The 19633-nt window shown below is 48.5% G+C and overlaps 5 protein-coding genes across 5 annotated transcripts; 3 read left to right on the top strand and 2 right to left on the bottom strand.

Annotated features, from left to right (window-relative positions):
- Positions 1-1682: 1682 nt before the first annotated feature.
- On the top strand, positions 1683-5136 carry L228DRAFT_245079 (WD40 repeat-like protein). The gene is made up of 3 exons (XM_018332077.1): positions 1683-2860; positions 2912-3165; positions 3229-5136. Exons 1-3 carry the CDS (start codon positions 1819-1821, stop codon positions 4798-4800), a joined length of 2868 nt encoding a protein of 955 aa, XP_018189740.1. The 5' UTR covers positions 1683-1818; the 3' UTR covers positions 4801-5136.
- Positions 5137-7180: 2044 nt separating this feature from the next.
- On the top strand, positions 7181-8724 carry L228DRAFT_266543 (peptide-N4-(N-acetyl-beta-glucosaminyl)asparagine amidase; the record flags this gene model as incomplete). Its single annotated transcript, XM_018334876.1, has 4 exons — positions 7181-7701; positions 7770-8170; positions 8237-8575; positions 8651-8724. The coding sequence occupies 4 exons, from the start codon at positions 7181-7183 to the stop codon at positions 8722-8724; spliced, it is 1335 nt and encodes a 444-aa protein (XP_018189739.1).
- Positions 8725-10672: 1948 nt separating this feature from the next.
- Positions 10673-12300, bottom strand: L228DRAFT_245076 (DUF52 domain-containing protein). The gene is made up of 4 exons (XM_018332076.1): positions 11922-12300; positions 11766-11834; positions 11454-11678; positions 10673-11339 (listed from the first exon to the last, which is right to left on the bottom strand). The coding sequence occupies exons 1-4, from the start codon at positions 12074-12076 to the stop codon at positions 10775-10777; spliced, it is 1014 nt and encodes a 337-aa protein (XP_018189738.1). The 5' UTR covers positions 12077-12300; the 3' UTR covers positions 10673-10774.
- A 487-nt stretch (positions 12301-12787) lies between these two features.
- Positions 12788-14374, top strand: L228DRAFT_281285 (hypothetical protein). Its single transcript, XM_018335879.1, has 2 exons — positions 12788-13331; positions 13583-14374. The coding sequence occupies exons 1-2, from the start codon at positions 12962-12964 to the stop codon at positions 14056-14058; spliced, it is 846 nt and encodes a 281-aa protein (XP_018189737.1). The 5' UTR covers positions 12788-12961; the 3' UTR covers positions 14059-14374.
- A 309-nt stretch (positions 14375-14683) lies between these two features.
- L228DRAFT_281284 (hypothetical protein) lies at positions 14684-18930 on the bottom strand (the record flags this gene model as incomplete). Its single annotated transcript, XM_018335878.1, has 4 exons — positions 14684-17454; positions 17506-17578; positions 17627-18616; positions 18703-18930. The coding sequence occupies 4 exons, from the start codon at positions 18928-18930 to the stop codon at positions 14684-14686; spliced, it is 4062 nt and encodes a 1353-aa protein (XP_018189736.1).
- Positions 18931-19633: the final 703 nt, after the last annotated feature.

Genomic DNA, 19633 nt, shown 5'->3' with positions numbered 1-19633 from the left:
AAAAGGTTGAACAAGAATCAAATTGTCTCTTTAAGCGAGCAGGCGAAAGACGCGGCTGGGGTCGAGATGTCTGCACCTTTCGCGCCATAGCGCGTCCTTGCACGGCGCGCCTTTGCGGAGAGACAATTAAATCTCACATATTGACCCCATAATCCTGCACTCAGGCACTTGGCACCGTACAGATGCCACACAGTGCGTGCTGTCTCCCGCGAATCAAGAGCCAGTTCCATGGGATGGCTGGTCTTGTGCTTGGGAGTTGCTGAGTTTGCATGTTGGCTACGGCTCGCTTCGACTACTCCGTACACGGGGCCTCCAAACTCACTATTTTTATGAGCGTGTTGCGTATTTCCTGGGCGTCTGTCGCCCAGATTGGCCTGCCAAGTTTCAAACCGGAGTCCTCCGTAATCGTTATGGTTACGCTGATGTCAAATTCTGTCTTTCTCATTTTCTCGCCCCTGCAGAAAAAGTGAAATGGCTGCGTGGTATAGATCGGGCGTCTATTCCGTCATTTCCCCGATAAAGCACTTTTCTGAGCTTAGATTGCTTAACGGCTCTGCCGTTTATAGCAGGAGGATAAGTTAATTCACGGCATTTGATGTCACAGCGGACTTACGCGCCGTTTGAAATTTCATATGGAGTTTTCCCCTTGACGCAAAATACTCATTATCGTCTTACCTTGTACAGTACGGTACAATGAGTTTTTGGCATCAACATAATTTTGACAATTGAAAGCCTGAATCCCCTTTTGTTCATAGCATGATTGGATGACTACTGTTCTTTGAATGAAGTCATCAATTCGGAATCTCTACTTCTATATAACAACAGACTGGCAGGATCCAAGCCCGTCACCATTCGCTTACGCTTTTGCCCCGTGCAACGTCTCACTCAGGCAAGGGCGATTCTCTAATGCGGCTTGTCTGGTCTAGATATTGCCATCACATAAATATCAAAACGATGGCGCCACCAGGTTGTACCCCTATAGCGCTCTTCATGCTATCAAACGAGAAAGTTGTCTTGGGGGGTTGTAATGATACAATTCAGGCAATTTTGAAAAGCTCCTGGCAAACTTTGGCTTCGGTGGCTGGAGGGTTACAAACTTCGCCGCTGCCTATCAATCTTTCGGCCTTGTTCTTGTCGAGGTTTCTCTTGGGTAGATTCCACCTGCTCGGATATACATAACGATCTGATGGCCATAAGTAAGCCAGTCGCGGGTAGTCCGCGCTGTTATGCCTGGAACAAAACGAACAATGATCACATTTTCTTATAGGAATTGTTTTGTCTCCTCCATGGCCTTGAACAAGCTTACGTTACGAAATGTTTTCCACAATATGGCGTTCGAATAGCACAGTGTTCCATATCCGTGTATTGATTGCATTGTGTAACGCGTGTATATTCCGGCAGTGGGGAAGCTACGAGATTTCATTTTGTACGCAGGGTCGATTAGAGTCTGCCAATGTCTCCTACATGACCACAAGGATGTAGACAAATCCCAGGCTGGTGATTTCGCTCGAAGACGGCGAGATTCTTTAGAGATCTTTGATTGGACGTTTTTTGGCGGAGTATACAATCAGGCAGAACTAAGCTAGTATTAAAACGGTATAGCCGCCGCTCATTGACCTCGCGAAAAATTGCCGGTACTAATCTTTACGTTGGACAATTTTTTGGCCGAAACATACTTGTGGTCTGCGACATTGAGAGCTGTTGCGAAGTCGCAGAATGTGCAGCGATTGAACTCCGCAGAAGAAGGTGGTGTCTCTAACAGCGTCAGCTCCAGAGTGATCTTTAACTCCAAACGGCCAGCGCGCGACTGTTCTCGCAATGGACGTCCATCGGTGCCGATTCGTCCCATATCCGCCGTCGGCGGTTAATGCCCTCGCCTTTTCGCACGCCAGTTCGACGAAGTCATCGGGAAAAGGGCCGTCAACGCTCAGGCTTGCATTAGGAAGAGCCAATGGAGACATTGAGATCTGGAACCCGCTGAAAGGTGCGTGGTTTCATGAAACCACCTTGCGCGGCGGGAAGGACAGGAGTGTTGAAGGCTTGGTTTGGACCCAAGATCCTGACGAACACGAAAATGGCTATGCCAAACCCGGAAAGTTGAGACTATTCAGCATTGGATACTCTACAGCCGTTACAGAATGGGACTTGGAACGAGGTATTCCAGCACACCATTCGAGCGGAAACTATGGAGAAGTTTGGTGCCTAGCTGCTCAACCGCGATCACAATCCCTGGGCAAGAAGCCTGTTGAAGTCAACGACGCCTCTGACTACCAAAAGCTGGCGGCTGGCTGCGCTGATGGTACAGTGGTGCTTCTTTCAACCGCCGACGGAGACCTCACTTTCCTTCGCACTCTTTCCAGACCTTCGTCGAAAAAAGCCCGTGTCCTTAGCATTACTTTCCAAAATCGAGATACGGTTATTGCGGGTTCTTCTGACAGCACAATCCGTGTTTTTGATGTCCGAAATGGCTCGTTGCTGCGTAACATCTCCTTTGGAGGTGGTCCAAGCGGTGGACCCCGCGAGATCCTGGTGTGGTCTGTGAAATGCCTCCCGAATGGAGATATTGTTTCTGGGGATTCCACGGGCGAGGTTCGCTTCTGGGACGGGAAGAATTACACGCTTGTGCAACGAATTAAAAGCCATCGGGCCGACGTAATTGATGTGGAGACAAGCATAGACGGAGAGACGGTAATTAGCGGTGGCATGGATAGACGCACTATCGTCTATCAACGAACTGGTGGTATTAGAGCAATGGACAGAAGGAGATGGGCAGAGGTGGCGCACCAGAGATTTCACTCTCACGACGTGAAAACAATGGCCTCGTTTGAGACGAAGCATCTAAGCATTGTAGTTTCTGGAGGTACGTTGAGCATCAAACACGTCAATCCGTGATTATAGCTGACCCTCTTAGGACTTGATACAATGCCGGTTATATTGCCTCTAAGAGAGTTTGGAAAAGAACACCATCGAGCGCTCTCCAGTCTCCCGCAAGACCCGCCAATTGAGAGTGCGCCTTCGTGCAGGCTGGTCATGAGTTGGTGGGAGAGGGAAATCAGCATCTGGAAGATGAATCAATCCCCTTCGAAGCGTCTACAATTATATGGTGGCCTTTCAGATGGGCTTGATGAACCCTCTCGCAAACTTGTGGCGAAGATGTTGATCAAAGTTCGTAGTCACTATTTGAGATAATCACGCATCTTTGTGAAGATATTCGCTGACAGAAAATAGGGCGATGAGAATATTACATCAGCGTCAATCAGCCCCAACGGGGAAATGCTTGCTGTATCGACCATCGCTGGCCTTAAGCTTTTCACTTTGAAATCCAAATCACCGGCTGAGGGGGAAGGCCTCCGCATCAACAAGGTCGATGTTCCGCAACACATTTCTAGCTTAGGCGCCAGGAGGATACAATTTTCTCCCGACGCACGATGGCTGTGTATCATTACTCTGCAGAATAAGGTCCGCCTTCTTAGGATCCTTAGTGACAGCTCGTCCAAAGGAGTCTCGGTCCTGACGAGGCTTGTACAATTGAAACGCCTGTGGCGCGATCCAACTCGAGGAGCCAAAGCGGGTCTCATTGGAAGCCTTGGTCAATATGAGAGGACCATTTCTCGAATTGCATTCTCGAGCGATAGTAGGGTTCTCGTTGTGGGCGATCTGTCAGGATACCTTGACTCATGGATTTTGGAGGGCCTTGAAGACGAAACTCAAGATATCAATCTTTCTGAGGTGGACGAGGATGATGCCGCCGAGTCATCATCTGACGAAGATTCTGCTGATAATAAGCAAAATAATTCCCCGACCATCTTAGGACAACACTGGATCGAGAATCCTTCATCCTCTCTCCTTCCCCGTCTGCCCTCAGCGCCATTAATTCTCTCATTCCGGCCATTGGTTCAGAAGGAACGATCCAATGGGCTCGGAAACACAGCTCTCCATGCTACTCGAAACAACCCAAATCCGCACTCTCACGAACTCCCATCGCAAGAGCACCTCCTCTTTGCTCTCACAAGCGATCATCATATTCACGAACTTGAAGTTCTCAAAGGCAAACTTTCGCCTTGGTCGAAGAGGAACCCGACTTCAAGCCTGCCTGACAGCTTCCGAGGGGTACGTGATAGGGCAATGGGGTGCCTTTGGGACATTTCTGAAGATAGGCAGCGTATTTGGATTTACGGAAGTAGCTGGCTCTGGATGTTTGATCTCTCCCAGGACCTTTCATCTGCTGAACACAACCTGGAGAGAAACGCAAGCACCGAGGATGACAGCAGCAAAAAGCGAAAACGGAAGCGTGACCCTGAAGACGACGCTGTTGACGCCAGCAGAGACACCACTGGTGCTGGCAGTAGAGTTGCCTCGAAGGAACTACGTGGACTGGGCACAAAGATGCGAAAGATCAACAGCTTGGATGCGGAACAGGAATGGATCTCTTTGGATACGCCGAAAGCTCCCGACAGTGATGACGAAGAACTCGTCACTGAGGCATCGTCCCTCGGCCGTCTTCGACCCATTGGATCGATTCAGACCAACGGAAACCTTGATGATGCTACTGAAGCTGATGGCGAAGGCGCACAGGAGGGTAGCGTCATGGTTTCCAGGACTACAGGCGGCACATCGCCAGCTTGGTGGTATACGTACAAATATCGACCTATTATGGGAATCGTTCCGTTGGGATCAACCCCCCATGAAGGTGATGACTCAAATACGAACGACGGCGTGGAGGTGGTGTTGGTCGAACGTCCCATGTGGGATGTCGACCTTCCACCAAGATACTACGGTGACCAGGAATGGGTCAAATAATCTGCTCGATTGTTTTATCACTATCTTTTTTATTTGGCCAAAAAGCATTCATGGAGTATTTAGCATGGGTAAGGGCGTGTTACAATAAAATGCGAGACATTTTCTGGGCTTATTTCTCTGCAAAGTTTTGTCCGTTTTCATGAAAGAATGAGAGACTCTTGTCTGGGTGAAGCTGCACGGCGGGCGTAACTCTTTGCGCGTCGCACTTGGGTTGATAGCGGTGAGTTCTCCACTCTTTTGGTGTTTTGAACGATAGAATATCAACCTCCATGCGCAATATAATGTCGCCGCGTAAGCTGCAAATCATGCTGCCCGATAACGAGATAATGGTATGCGGTGAGCTAGGTAGAGAGGCAAAGTATATACGCACACAATTAAGGTTGGAAGTATTAACTCGTCCCGTCTTTTGCAAACCATTTGCCAAAGACAAATTGTATCCTACGGGCAGTAATATCCTTGGTTGCGCTTTATGTCACACAAGGACCCCTCCTTTCCCTCTTGTATGTATTTTTCATGATCATCACCCCCAGATGATCATCCGCAACGGAGGGGGGAACATGTCCTCCTCTCCTCCGTCAGAGGATAGCGATCAGCCGCCTTTAACACTCTTATCGGAACAGATGCGTTCATCTATAATACTGGGAGCGGCAATGACTCGCTCTGTGGCAAGTAGTTGAACAAGGTTCATGGGTGCGCCATCCAACTCAATTGAGGCTGAATGTCGTCAGAGACGGGACGAGGCCGGCCTTCTTCGTGACTTCTACGATCATGGTTTATCAAACTTTTTCATATCGGAAACAACCTGGGGAAGCGAAAGCGGTGAGCACGACAGTCACGTACTCCCTCGTCCGTAGGTCAAAGGCTAGAGAGGGCAAGTACGAGAGAAGAAAAGAAAATAATGAAGCCGCGCAATCTCGGCCAATTTGAAGTTTTTCTTTTCGCGGGCCCATTTTACTCTCTCTCGTGACGTGGCTGAGGACTCGAGTCCCGAGTAGAAGGGACTCTGATACACAAGCGAAAATCATGGTAATTGAAGGTACCCGAGACTTTTCTTGAGGTCTTCACTTCGGATAATTTCCTTTAGTAGGCCGAGTGTTCATCTAAAGCTACAGTGGAAGAAGAAATGGTTGACACACTTGAGACGGCGCGATTAAATTACATGCAGAATCAGCAGATATTTCATCGTCGAATTTGACGCAGATAGGAAGCAAAAGGCCAAATCATTTCAATGCAGTGTTGAATCCATCAAATAAGCTGGTGTCGAATAATCAAGCAAAGAGGTCTCTCATGGCTGGTGCAAGATTTCATTTCGTCCATCGTTAGGGTTTCATCCGCCACTTCTCTTTCCGTGGCTTAGGTGGATGATCGCCACGAGTGCGGGCCACTATTCCATCGACTAGCAACGTCAGGTACGCGGAGATCATTCGTCAGCAATCCACACCCTTTGCACAGAGTACGGAGTAACCTAGGACTGACGGTGACAGTAGTGTCGGGGACGTCTTATCTACACATTTGATGGATAATACTGCACAAACCGGTTGAAGAAGTGGAATATAGATGGTTATTTGAATGATATCGGCTTAGCTTCTGGAGATCATCACTTGGATTGACTTTTTTGAACACCGACTGGATTATGCACATTGGAGGACAAAGGTTCGGCCTGGGGAAAAGCATCAAGTCGTTGGCTGGCGCGGATCAAAATACTGTTAATAATTTGGTGGGTTAGCGGGATTTGTTCAGTGGGGGTGCTGATTGGCCCGTGAAGGGGGAGTTGAGGGGAGCTGACGACGACAAGACAGAGCGGCCTGTCATCCTTCGCCCCAAAGTCTCAGAGGATTCGCGTCCTAGCACAGTAGACTCCGAACGACTACGAATCCTCTTACCTACCACCACTACGACGACTGCAGTACCTGTACCCGCTCCACGCACACACACGCACGCAGTCAATCTCTCTCCTTCTTCCTCTTCTGCTACTTACCCTTACTATTATTACTTTCTCACCCCGAATTTCGAAACCCTTTTCTCTTCGACGAAACTCATTCTCGACAACCACCACCACCCGCTGCCATCGTGAAGCGTCTTGAGGAGTTCATCCGCTCGCCCAATTCAGTACCGCTTCCATTTGCGGATTGAACCTCAAAAAGGTCGCTAAGCGCCCCCCTGATTTGCCAGGGCCTACAACCGTTCTTCAGTGGCGCATTTCGTGGGATCGGTCGGCTGTGCTCCTGCTGCCTCCTCTGCGGTCGCTCCCTTCCTCATCGTCATCGCCTGGTTTGAACGGAATTCAATCACCATTATTCGTGAATCGTCATCGACTGGTCTTCGTCAGAGTCGAATAAATCGCTGAGGTATAACTGGCTTGCACAACTTTTGATCTACCATGGACGGCTCCCACATACCTGGAAATGGACCGCCTTCGGCGATGGACCAAGGTCTTCAGGGAGACTGGGCAAAGGATCTCCGGGAACAATTTGAGCAGATGCTCCGGGTGAAACGACTGAATGAGCTCACGGAACGGGCACGGTCACGAGCTGCCTCACCTTCCCCTCGAGATTTTGCTTCGCCATCATCAGCATCCCCGAGTATGAATTCTCCGTCACCGATTCCCCAATCGCCGCCATCATATTCCTCATCGATGAGAAGCCTCCCCAAGTTCCCGGCGGCTCCTCAAGATGCATCGTCGCTAAAGTTCAGAAACCTCCTCATCTCGCTCTCATATACGCCGATCAAGTACGAAAACCCGGGCTTACTGGATGAAGCCTTGTCGGTTATTCCTCTGGACCGCATCTACGGCGAAGCTCAGGAAGAGAGCGAGGTGCTCGAGGCGCAAGCCGCGAGTCTGGGAAATGGGCACAAACCCGAGTGGGGTTATCAAGATTGTGTGGTGCGGGCACTATTAAGGTTTGTCGTCTTTTTGCTTTTATCTTGTCCAGCGACCGATACTAATCAGGCAATGCAATCTTTTCCAGATGGTTTCGTCGTACCTTCTTTTCCTGGGTAAACAATCCTGCATGTCCCATTTGCTTTTCTCCCACCATTGCCCAAGGCATGACTACTCCGACTCCCGACGAAGCAGCTCGCGGTGCGGCCCGCGTTGAGCTCTACCGCTGTTCGGCGCAAGGATGCGGCGCCTACGAGCGTTTCCCCCGTTTTTCAGATGTATGGACACTGCTCCAGACAAGAAGAGGACGCTGTGGAGAATGGGCCAACTGCTTCAGCATGCTGTGCCGCGCTGTTGGTGGCCGTGTTCGTTGGGTATGGAACTCTGAGGACCACGTATGGACCGAAGTCTACTCCGAGCATCAGCGGCGCTGGATTCACGTCGACGCCTGCGAAGAAGCTTGGGACAACCCAAGACTCTATGCTGAAGGTATGCTGCACTTGTAAATGATGCCGAAGACGATTGAATCGTCGCTAATGCAATATTAAATTACAGGATGGGGCAAGAAGATAGCTTATTGTATCGCCTTCTCCATTGACGGCGCTACGGACGTTACGAGACGATATCTTCGGAACCCTACCAAAAATGGACACGAACGGACACGGGCTCCTGAGGAAGTTCTCATCTGGATAACGAATGAGATTCGGCGGATGAGACGGGAGAATCTTTCCAAAGAAGAGTGCCGACGGCTTTTCAAGGAAGATGAGCGCGAGGAGCGGGAACTTCGAGCCTACACGGCTCAGGCTCTCGCCATGGGCATCACCAACATGCTTCCAGGCGCTCCTGTATCGCGTTCGAACTCGGATGATTTGAAAGTTCCTGGCCGACAAACTGGTATGTTATTCACTTTGTTACTGTCGTCAAACCCTTCCTTTCTTTCGCGCAGCTTGACTAAGACTTTGCTCAAAGGCTCTACTGAGTGGATACATGCCCGAGGCGAGGGCGGTCAACATGCCAACGGCCCGGCCCCTGATGGCCTCTAAATGCGCAGTCCATAATCAATATAATACTATCTCCGAAGGTAGATATCACCGGATCAAAGTTACTAGCCTGCATTCGTCCTTCAAAGCTACCGGCGAATTTAATTTTAACCGGATCCGAATATCTCACCTTCCTTCGGTCGTGCTTGAGTTGGCGGCCGCCGTCTAATCAAGTCGATGCGTTGTATGACCATTTACGGATTCAGCTTGCTTTCCTTTTCGGAACCAAATCATAGAATATTACCAAAGACGATCGACACCTATGTATCGAACCGAGCGATCGGACTGGCTGTCCAACGACTTTCATTAATCGCCAATAATTTTATTACACTTCCTCTCCAGTTTCGGTTCTCGGTCAAAAGTCGATATTGCATTATTTGGTGTGACATATACACCCATATCTAAAACGGCTTTTGTTTCGATACTCTTTTCAACTCCAATATTTTGCACTTGTAACGCTTATGTGGCCTGAGCTTTTTCACGTCTGGCGAATGTATTGACCTACCTATTTACCTCAGCTTCGTTTTAGTACTGGCGTCGAGGAGTCTGGGTCATTTACAACGACCCTTGTCATTGCATGCGACGTCAAGCATCCTGGTCTTTTCATTCATTTTACTCTTAATGTATATCTTGCGCTCTTTATATCGGCGCTCTAATTTCATACACGCATTTCTTCTCGTGTTTCTTTGCTTCTTTTTTCTTGTTTCTTCATTGGCGTCTGGCTGTTTTAACTTTTTCTTCATTTCTCATACCCATCTACATTTCTTTCGCTTCTCTTTATCATTTTCTTGATTACACACACATTTTTTTTATATGTCATACTTTTCTTCTTCTTCTTCTTCTTCTTCTACTTTTTCTTGGAAGAAGTCATATAGGGATTGAATTTTCTCATGGTTTTCAAATTTAACTCTTCTTGAATTTCATGGACGCATTTCTTTCTATTCGCGGGCCCTCGCGATTCCCATCTCATGTCTCCTCTATTGCTCCCTCTCTCTCTATTTTTTTGTGATCCGTCTCATCCGCTTCCATGGGTCTATCTCGACGAATGTGTTCCCTCGCAAAAGAACGATGGCCTCTTTTTCTTTTTTCCCCCCTTTCCTCTTGTTCCTTTTTTCGCGGCTTAGAAAGAGGGTGAAGATGAAGAACTCTTTGTATACTTCTTCATCTCCTTTTTTTTTACTCTCACAATTGTCTTCCTTTTTCTCTTTTTGTCGTTGCAGACATGCAGACATGCAGACATTACCTTTTCTTTTCCCCTTCCCCCGTCGCCGATCATCTTACTATGTATTATCCGTAGACATAGTATGAAAAGAATGAGGAAAAGAAAGTCGCATAGATCAAAAAAACTTTCCCAAGAGTTGATTATTTTGCAATTGTCTCCCACTCACCTCGAGCTGTTCTTCCACATCGGGTGGGCTGTATTGAACTGTGCTTGCCCAAGTCCAAATCCACTGAGCACAGTAGGAGCGAACCTGGGCTTGGTCTCTGGTGTCTACGTGTCTACGTGTCTACGTGTTTACTTTGTAGTGGGATCGGTTTCCCTGGTATACTTGGTACGTGGAAGACCTGGTATTTGGCCCACATAGCTCAGATTGCGTAGCAGGAAGGTAAAATTTAATTTAATTTAATTTACTGTTGCCTTGTTGCCTTGTCTTTTGAGTGCCGATCGGTATCATACCATTACTAATGTCCGGTGCAAGTCTGTCTCGAACGAGTATAACACCTCTCGACCATACAGCAGACAGGCAGGTTGGTATCGGAGTAGGGAGTAGGGGGGAGTGGCCTATAGTGATTCTATAGTGATTCTACAGTAAGTCTACAGTAAGTCTACGGTAAGTCTATAGAAGTATCGAACGATGCGTAATGATGCACAATGCACAATGCACAATAAGGGCAGCGAATGCCGTTTGAGTAAAATGAAAATGGTAAAGTATAGTAAGATAAAATAATAGTGTATAATAAGATATTGGAATCTAGATAGCAAGGACTTTGGGAAGATCTGTATGGAATGGGAGAAAAAGGACCTGTGAATAGAATGGAAGGCAAAAACGACCTACAGAACGGCAAAAGCACTGGCATAGCTCACACTACTATCTGTAACCCGGACGCAGTCGCTACTGCGCTCGTACCGGACAAACTTGAATCGGCCTTTACCAGACGAGGCATCGAGATTGAGCGTTTCCAGTGCAGCCATGACGAGGCCAATGGGGTGTCGGCCGCAGACCGTGTTGCCCGTGTCTCGCAGATTATTCAAAAACGTGCCATGGGAGCCTGACTCGACGGCTCGCATGGCCAAGCGGTCGAGTCGCGCAATGCTCTCGTGAATGGGCGGGTCTTTGGGCGGTCTGTCCCCGCTTCTGAGCGTGTGGCCGCTCGTTGCATCTGCCGAGTCGTCGTCGTCGTTGTGTGCAGAAGAGGAGGTGGATAATGAAGGTAGGTAGTATGTATATCGGAAACGCAGGCCCCAATGGCAGAAATCAGAGCTGATGATGAAGACTGATGTCGGGTCGCGCAGGTAGGGCGCGAGAAGAGATCCAAATGACCGCTCGGTCTGGCGACTCGTTGCGCCAACCAGAATGGGGATGAGGAGGGGGTATTCGAAGGGCGAGGAGAAACTTCTATGGATTGAGCAGCGCGGTCAGCCTCTTAGGTGGGTCTCGGGAGTGGATGCTTGAGGATAATAAGAGGAAAAAGGCAATGGGACAGTCAATAGAGGTGGGGACAGGAACTACCTTGAAAGGACTTTGTAGATGTACGGGAGATGCATTTCGAGACTATGCTCGTCTTCGTCTGTAGATTGCGACATGCTGTCGAATTTGCCCGTGGCTTCGAGCTCTTCGATAGTGGTTCGGTCGAGTTTCAGGTCCCCTAGAGGAGTCTCGTAGCTGTCGCATTGCGAGAGAGCGCAGCCAGACAGGTAGACGTGGTGCGAGGGGCCGAGGAGGAAGATGCGTTTTCTAGACGCCGTGTTGTTATCATTCCAAGATGTTCTATACGGAGTGAACCAAATATTTGGACGGAAGGCGAAGAGGCTGAGAACATACGCCTGTGATAAATCTAATGACTTGTATGCCCATGCAGCTGGCGGTCCCGAGTACGAATATCCTGCGTGACTGTTCATGTGAAGGTGGTTCTCTGTCAGCAGTCTGGCTTCAAAGAGAGTTGAAGTTCTCGTACACGACGCGGGGCAGCACACTTACGGGGCAATGATGATTCTGGCGCCCTTGGAGGGAATGTCTCCTACACCGTCAATGGTGTCGGGCACTTGATCGAGCCATTGGTCAAGCTGGGAGGACAGTGTAGGCCCGTCGTCCGTGTACCACGAGCCAGCGTGGCTTGCTTCTCGTCGAACCATGGCTTTATGTATCGTCTTTCGGATACTCAAGTATCTAAGGTAAGGTATGTATGAGCTCTATTTTACGGATAGAGACACGTCTGAACAGAATGATATGCTAGATGGGAAAAAGCCTGGAAAGAAGCCGAAAGATTAGAGAGCGAATGAGCGTAGATGGATAGTGGTGAGAGCGATAAAGTATAGCGGGGTTATTTCCCGTATCATCAGTGGAAGTCGACTCAGTTGGTGCTTCTACTGATTGGGTATAAAATAGCATTAACTACGTAGGTTAGTTGAAGCCCAGGCTGTCGTCATCGCTGAATGTGGGGAGACGACGATGACCAGATAGTGATAAGGCCTGTTATCGTTTACTTGAATCATCGCTATAGTTTTACACAATCTATCGTAAAGCTACATATTAAATAATGAATATATTCGGCTCCTCTGTGATCAGCTATATCATGGCTCACTATGCCATCTCTTTAGCCAGTCTTTTGGCATGGCATCACTGTAGCTTCAACTAACTACTAATATATTACCTCCGAGCACTAGAATCCAATATATAACCCCAAAATAGACTAGTTCGAACGCGTTCCCCGTGTCGTACCAAAGTACCACAGCACAGCACTTTAGCACAGCCGGGACTCGTCGCAGTCTCTCGTTCGCGTCACACTCGCGCGTCATGGCCTGACCTAATCCATTTCATCCATTCCCTTGCCCAGCCATCCTACATGTCCAGTCTCTACCTACGCCAAAATTGTCGCTGCCTCGATACCCATACGCCCTATAGCTTGATACACACATTAATTCTTGACTTGATTTACAGAGGACACTACGGCCAATTAATCCTGCTGGACCAATTCGTTGATTATCTGCAATCCAAACAACCAACCCTATCCACACGCAATGACTCTCAAACGAAAGCGTTCCTCATGCTCTCTCTCTTCTCCCATCTCGACCAGCAGTGCCAGCAGCATTGGTAGCATAGACGGACTATTCGGATTCCGGCAATCATCACACAGTCCCGTCCCGGGCCCTACGCCTGCATTTGCACCAATTCCTTTTCCTCAGCTGGTGGTACCTGCACCTAATACAATCATAGCAAATCCCAGCAGCCGCCCATTTCCCTTTTTTGCCGCCGGTGGTGGTGGTGCTGCTGCTGCAACAGACGGTTTGCGTATGAATTATGCAATGGATTATTCGGGTGCGCGAGATCTGAATAGTCGAACACGCAAGCGGTTTCGGGATAATCGTCCCCACGAGAATGTGGTTCATGGTTAGTGACCGTAAACTATCATTTCATGTCTCTTGTTATATTGGAGGCCCCACTTTGTTCGAGAAAGACTCCTGCTCTCTTTTCGCATTGGGCCTTTCTTTTCTTTCTCCTTTCTCCTTTCTCTTCTTTTCCTTTTTTTTTTTTTTTTTTTTTTTTTGGGAAGAAGACTCTTACCTACCCCCCATTGCAATCCCAACTCCCACTATTCAATGGAAGACACAATGCTAAAACTTCCTTGGTAACAACTCCAGAAAACACTCTACAAAAGCTCTTCGCCGCCCAACAACACCAACCACCCCATCATCATCATCATCATCATACCGCCGAGCATCAGATGCCTCCAGAATCATCGATACCGCAGCCGCAGCCATGTCAGTCGTCGCACAACCAGCATGTAGTAGGCAGGCGGAAATCTCCACTACAGTCCTCTCTTCACGCATTCTGGTCGTTGCCGCAAGCGAGGACCACATCCTCGATGGTGGAAAACCCATTCCGTGGTCCTGCTGCTGGATTCATCAGAGATTTGGACACATCGAGGTGCGAGGATTGCGATGCAGAGCTGTCGCATGTTGCCGGAGATATGGAGTACATGGAAATGATGGATACCGGTGCAAGTGGGTATAATTCCGATGACCTTCGATGTCGAGCGTGTGGGAAGCTCGTTTGTGGAACATGTGCGGTTCTTGCGGATGTGCGCGTTTGTTTGCAATGTGCCATGTCTGGATAAGTGGTTGTGTGGTTTAGCGGTTTGGGCAGAGATATGCTGTTGTGTGTTATCGGAACAGTCTGGCCTTGGACGTTGGCCATTCGGGATTGAAAATTGTTATTTTAGCGTGGCGTTTTTGGGCATTGGCGATACGGAGGTCACTTGATGGGATTTTATCACTAGACTGGATATAAGAAGACATTTTGCATTCAGTTTAACATTTTGCATTCAATTCTTGCTGTTGAGCTTCAGCGACTAAATAACTGCGTGAGGGGTATTCATAAGTAACGGCGCCTGGATTTATGCAAAGAGAATCCTTTGAAAATAAATAACCATGAATAATCCGTCTCAGTGATGCTCTCGCTCAAATTCACGCTGAAACAATTCCTCCATAACCCAGAGGAGGAGACACCTGGTTTTCAGAACCAAGTAAACAGAACAAAGACTGAGGAACGGCCTCAGAAGACGTAAAAATAATTTGGTGGACAACGGCTGAGATAACAGATACCAGGCATCACCTGGCTTTGAGGTTCAGATAGACGGAAAAAACGAGTTATGACTGGCTGCTTATCGATACAATGATAGCTCGAATAGATTACCGTCTTGGAATGTCAAGGTCTGTACATGAATTCGGGTCAGAGCTGAATCAGAGTTCCCACTCCAAAACATTGATCGGACGGGTTGCTTTGTCGTCAACGTCCGCAATTGCCCCATTGACAGACTTGAGACTAGTGTAGGCGCGTGCGAACATTTTGAACGGCGTGTTAGTGTCTTGCCACCAGCCAGATTGAGGCGCAGGAGCACTTGAAACGAGCGGTGCGGAGGATCGATGCGGATCTGCGGCTCTCGCAGAGTGGTATGACCGTTCTCTGGCTGACTGTACAGGAGCAGCAGCAGCAGCAGCAGCAGCAGTAGTAGTAATCGGCGATTTAGAGCGACCCTGACTCAAACGAGAACTAGGCCGACTAGAAGTGTGACGAGGAGAGTGAGCGGTTGATTTACTCGATCGACGAGACTTGTTGCTCTGACTGGATCCGGGAAAGTGTTCAACGTTTACGTGAGTAGGCTGCGAAGTCTTGGGAATGGACTTGGCCTTTTTATGGGGCCGATCGGATGGCAAGTGTTCCGTATTCAATCGTTTGCGTGACGCCTGGGATGAAACGACTGCGTCGAGAGGCAATGGGCGGTCCTCAGACTGACGATTTGTTTGAGGAGGTTGAGAAGACGGTCTTGGTCGGCTAGAACAACGTGGATGTTCAGAGCGCCGGCTAGATACCCGGCTTCCTTGATGTTCTTCGTTAAGAATTGGAACGCTGGACGAATATGAGACAGTCCGTGCCGTCAACGCATCCTCATAGGTCGAACCAGAAGATCGACGGTCTTTAGAGTCTCCGGTTGAGCTTGAGCTCGAAGCCGTTCGTAACGCCAATTTCAAAGTTTGACGTGTGATTATGTTACCAGTATAGCGGATACTGGTGATATTCTGATAATATGACTCATACTTGTCTGGATCGACAAAGTTGCTGTGGCACTCAGCTAGGTACGAGCGATATTCCGTGTTATGCCGGACAATAAAATCGTCCCATAAGCATTGAGGGAAGAGCTGGCCTTGGGCCGTAAGTTGGTGGATACGATTACAAACACCAGAGAAGTGTTTGAAACTTCCTTGATATTCAGGATACGCGTTTCGGAAGTGCTGGAAGAGCTCCAGAGGACTATTTGTGCCAGGGAAAATCTGGCAGAGCTCCTGCCTCAAAGGCTGTTGCCGGTTGTCGTCACTGACTCCATCAGCATGGCTAGAGCTCCCAGGTGTATTTCTCATTGGAGCGTTTGCATCCTCTATTTTCTGGGATGAGGGTGGTGTACCAACCACTCGGCGCAGATTCCCATTCTTGGGTGATGATCGAATCGAGGCCGCTCCTGCAATAGAAGGATCTGAGTTGAACCTGGAGATTTCTTGCTCTGCTTTTCCATTCTGCGATGGACGACGAGATTCAGGCTCTAGTCTCTGCTGATCAACTGGTGTACGGAGTGACGAGTGGGCGCTCTGCGATCCGGCTCTCTTTTTCATAAAGTCTCTCCTGTGCTGCTTCAATCTCTCAGATAAATTGGCAACGTGCCGATCTTCTTGGCTAAAGTTAAATTTAGTCTCTTTCCCAAGGCACGCCTCAGCATTCGGGCCAGCAGCCGGAGAATCACTAGATGCATGGCGAGCGGATTGGATATTTCGGCTGCCTGAATCTTCGGCGTCCAGAGGAATATCATCATTGTTGCCATTTTGCGGGCAAATAGATGCTTCAGAGGCTTGAGCAGGGGACACAAACAAGCTTTGCGAGACAATTTTCCCGGCTGCGTCCTGAATGTAACTACCGGTGCTCAGCTGAGTACCGGACTTGAATTCCCCATTTTGGGGCTCAGTCCTGCCTTCTTCGAAAGTTCCTGAAACAAATGTGTCGTTGGATCCCACTTCCCGAACTTCTGAAGAAACCTTTGCCGTCATGTGGTTGGGTGGATCTGAAACAATTTTATTTTGATAAGGTGTCCGGTGCACCTGTAAGTAAGAATTTTCGGATTCGGCAAAAGGAAGTGGGCTCTGCCTGTTACTTTGTCCGGTTTTCCCACTCTCTCCTTTTCCAGTTGCCGTCGGATGATAATATGTATGAAGCTCCGGCTCGGACTCCTCATCAGAATCGAGGTCTGACTCATCGGTTGGCATCATTGGAGTTGAATTATAGTAACCACGAATGAAAATGGGCAGCTCATAAACTGGAGGCGGAGAGATTTGGGACCGCCTGGCTTCGGGGATTTCCTTGTTGGGAGACTTGCCAACATTCAGTTGCGTCTCGGAAGATGGCTGTGTGTCATGAACGAGATCTTCCTGAGACTGCTGCAAGGCATCTAGGCAATCACCCTGTTGGGCCAACGTATCGGTGCCTCTTGCGTTGCGTTCTCTATGTTTGATCATGCCACGATCATGTGACGGTGACGGCGAAACTGACGGGGAGCTGTGGTTCATCCGTGTAACGCTGTTTAGAACCTTGTTCTTCTTTGATAAAGGAATGTCCTCATCCATTGAAAGTGACCTTTGCCTCTTAGTCCTCGAAACTTTTCCGATGGATCGATCTCTCATCACTTCGGCGCTGCTGTCGGGAGGTAAATAATCACGTCTGTGATGTAAAGGACTCAAAGACCAGTTCGTTACGGGACTACCGACGTCGACGTTCTCATCTGTCTCATTTCGCTCAGGCAGAGGCGATGAAGAAGACAGTCTTAGATCATCAGGTTTTGGAACTTGTTCCTTTTCGAGAATAGTAGCCTCGCTCGCAGCGTCGTCGGCTTTTTCGTCAAGCCATCGAAGAATATGGCTAGGTAAAGGCACCATCGGTTCATCGGTTCCAGGCTCTGGAGGAAGCCAAGCTGCAACAGGTCAGTATTAATTGATAAAAGAGGTTGAACGATTAGGCTTACAATATTCCCCGTCAAGCACTTTCCTCTGATCCTTGGGAATATCAACATCTCGGCGAAGCACCGATTCCATTCCCTTGAAAAATGTCAGCTCTGATACAATCAGAACATATAATCCACTGACCTTCCAAATGCCTGAATCGGTATTTTCTCCTTGTTCAGAGGCATAATGCTGCAGGAGTTCAGCATTAAGTTGAAGCTCGCTGGAGTCTTGCGCTGAAAGTCCATTCACTAGAAGAGAGTCTCGTCCAGACAAGAAATTTTGAGATTCCATCAGCGGGGAGACCGGTTCTTCTTTGATATGAACGGTCTTAGGGGAAGTTCCAGAGACGTGCTTTGGCTGAGCATCCTCGCTGTGACTAATGGTTCCACAAAGACTGTCCACTGCTCGCTTTGCTTGCGGCATGGAGAAATGAGCGCTGCCTTCGTTATAGGAGGCCTGGGCAGGGCCCGGCTCCAATCTCGACCAGGATCCTGTAGGAGCTTTCTTGCTACCTACGAGACCCATGAGATCCTCAGTCGTATTGGCCGACTTTCTTGTCATCAACGATGGAACGGCCTTGAGACGTTTTGAGGTGCGGCCTGAAAGAAGACTTGTTGGAGTCGTAGGGAGAGGGGGGGTTGAGCGATTGGAAGGCGTATATGGAGAAATTGCTGATTTCGATGCATCTGATTGCATTCCCACAAAGGGAGGCTGAGTAGCAATATTCAACGAATTCTCGATATGGGATAAAACCTCATCACCTTGAGTTGAGAAGTGCTTATTCTCTTGTGGGGATTTCGTACCCAGATTGAGCACTGAAGTTGCCGCTTTCGGAGTGTCAGAAAATGCCTCCGTGCCCCCAGCCATGGCTAGAGGCTTGGGATGCCCAAGGCAATGAAAGCGTTCGGAACCGGACAGCTCCGATTCCTGAACGAAGAGCGAAATGTCTACAGGATAAACTGAGTCAAACGTATGAAAAACGAGCTCGTAGCGTGAAATGCTGATGAGTCCGCCAATGCTCGCGACAGTAACAGTGGGATTCCTCGACGGCGGCTGAGCAGCAATAATAGCCTCAATAGTCGAGAAGGAATCCGAGAGTAAAACCTTACAGATACGGTTGGATGATAAGATCTTAAGATTTGAGAACGAGTTAGTAAACGGTTGAAATAATATATGAACGTGAAACTTGAAAGTCCGACTTGGGATGTGGCATATACCTTTACAATCTGCAACGTTTGAGGCTTGACCGAGGCATAGCGTAAATTGTCGCTAGTATAACTCCAAGGAGCTGGGGGCTGACGAGCAGCAGTCGAACGATTGAGAACTTTTTTCCGTAACCAGGGCAGGATAGACTCGAACTGCTCATCGACAGACGGCTTGAGCCAGTTGGTCAGACCGTTCATCTGGAATGTTCCTGTGCCGAGGCGGCTATCCGGCCTGGCCATCAATACCGGGGATATTGAAGAGTCGATCAAGGAGTCAAAAGCGAAACACCCTTTGACTCGTGCAATCAATCGGACATATGCAGGAAGAATACTTTGCAAGTAAACAGAGTCCAAAGCGGAGATATCAATCGAATCACAAGAACGATGGTTGACGCGCTTTTCTTCTCTGACGAGAGGGATGGGGATTTGAAGAGGAACAAGTCAGGAGAAGTTGATGAGACAAGCCTGACATGTCCGTTTCTATTGTCTTACGAGATGGCTGGGAATGTTTATTGTCATAGTGAATGGGGGAAATTGATATTCATGACCTTCACTTTTTTCCTATTTAGGGAAGAACGCGTCCAGAACACGGTGAAGCGCGGCAATTGGCGGCTACCATCCCGCAATCCCGTGACATCGGAGTTTAAATTCGCCGACAAATTGAAAGATGGATAATGACATAATTTACCCAAAAGTGGAACGGCCAGACCAGAGCAAGACATTGGAATTCGTGAGTGACCGTAGTTGGTCATTTATGTACTCTACTCATCAGAAATTAAAGAGTCCGGAAAATGGAATGAGGAGAAGAGGGGAAGAGAATAAAATTAATCTAGAGCTTAGACCCTACTAATGTCTTGGGACCAACGAACGGGGAGCTTGAGCTAGAGAGATAACTTAGTCCCGCTGAGTTGTAGCTACACCACGCCGATCCCGACCCCCATCC

The sequence above is a fragment of the Xylona heveae genome (assembly GCF_001619985.1).
Source record: "Xylona heveae TC161 unplaced genomic scaffold L228scaffold_3, whole genome shotgun sequence".
In the NCBI taxonomy this organism is placed as follows: domain Eukaryota; kingdom Fungi; phylum Ascomycota; class Xylonomycetes; order Xylonales; family Xylonaceae; genus Xylona; species Xylona heveae.
This window is presented reverse-complemented; position numbering and strand designations above follow the sequence as displayed.

Excerpts from the sequence above, each read along its gene's own strand:
- L228DRAFT_281285 (XM_018335879.1), top strand. The coding sequence starts at position 12,962 with ATGACTCTCAAACGAAAGCGTTCCTCATGCTCTCTCTCTTCTCCCATC. Across the intron at positions 13,332-13,582 it reads CCACGAGAATGTGGTTCATG|AAAACACTCTACAAAAGCTC; the intron begins GTTAGTGACCGT and ends TAACAACTCCAG.
- L228DRAFT_245079 (XM_018332077.1), top strand. The coding sequence starts at position 1,819 with ATGGACGTCCATCGGTGCCGATTCGTCCCATATCCGCCGTCGGCGGTT. Across the intron at positions 2,861-2,911 it reads AAGCATTGTAGTTTCTGGAG|GACTTGATACAATGCCGGTT; the intron begins GTACGTTGAGCA and ends TGACCCTCTTAG. Across the intron at positions 3,166-3,228 it reads TGGCGAAGATGTTGATCAAA|GGCGATGAGAATATTACATC; the intron begins GTTCGTAGTCAC and ends GACAGAAAATAG.
- L228DRAFT_245076 (XM_018332076.1), bottom strand. The coding sequence starts at position 12,076 with ATGGTTCGACGAGAAGCAAGCCACGCTGGCTCGTGGTACACGGACGAC. Across the intron at positions 11,835-11,921 it reads GCCAGAATCATCATTGCCCC|TCACGCAGGATATTCGTACT; the intron begins GTAAGTGTGCTG and ends TCACATGAACAG. Across the intron at positions 11,679-11,765 it reads TCATTAGATTTATCACAGGC|AAAACGCATCTTCCTCCTCG; the intron begins GTATGTTCTCAG and ends CACGGCGTCTAG.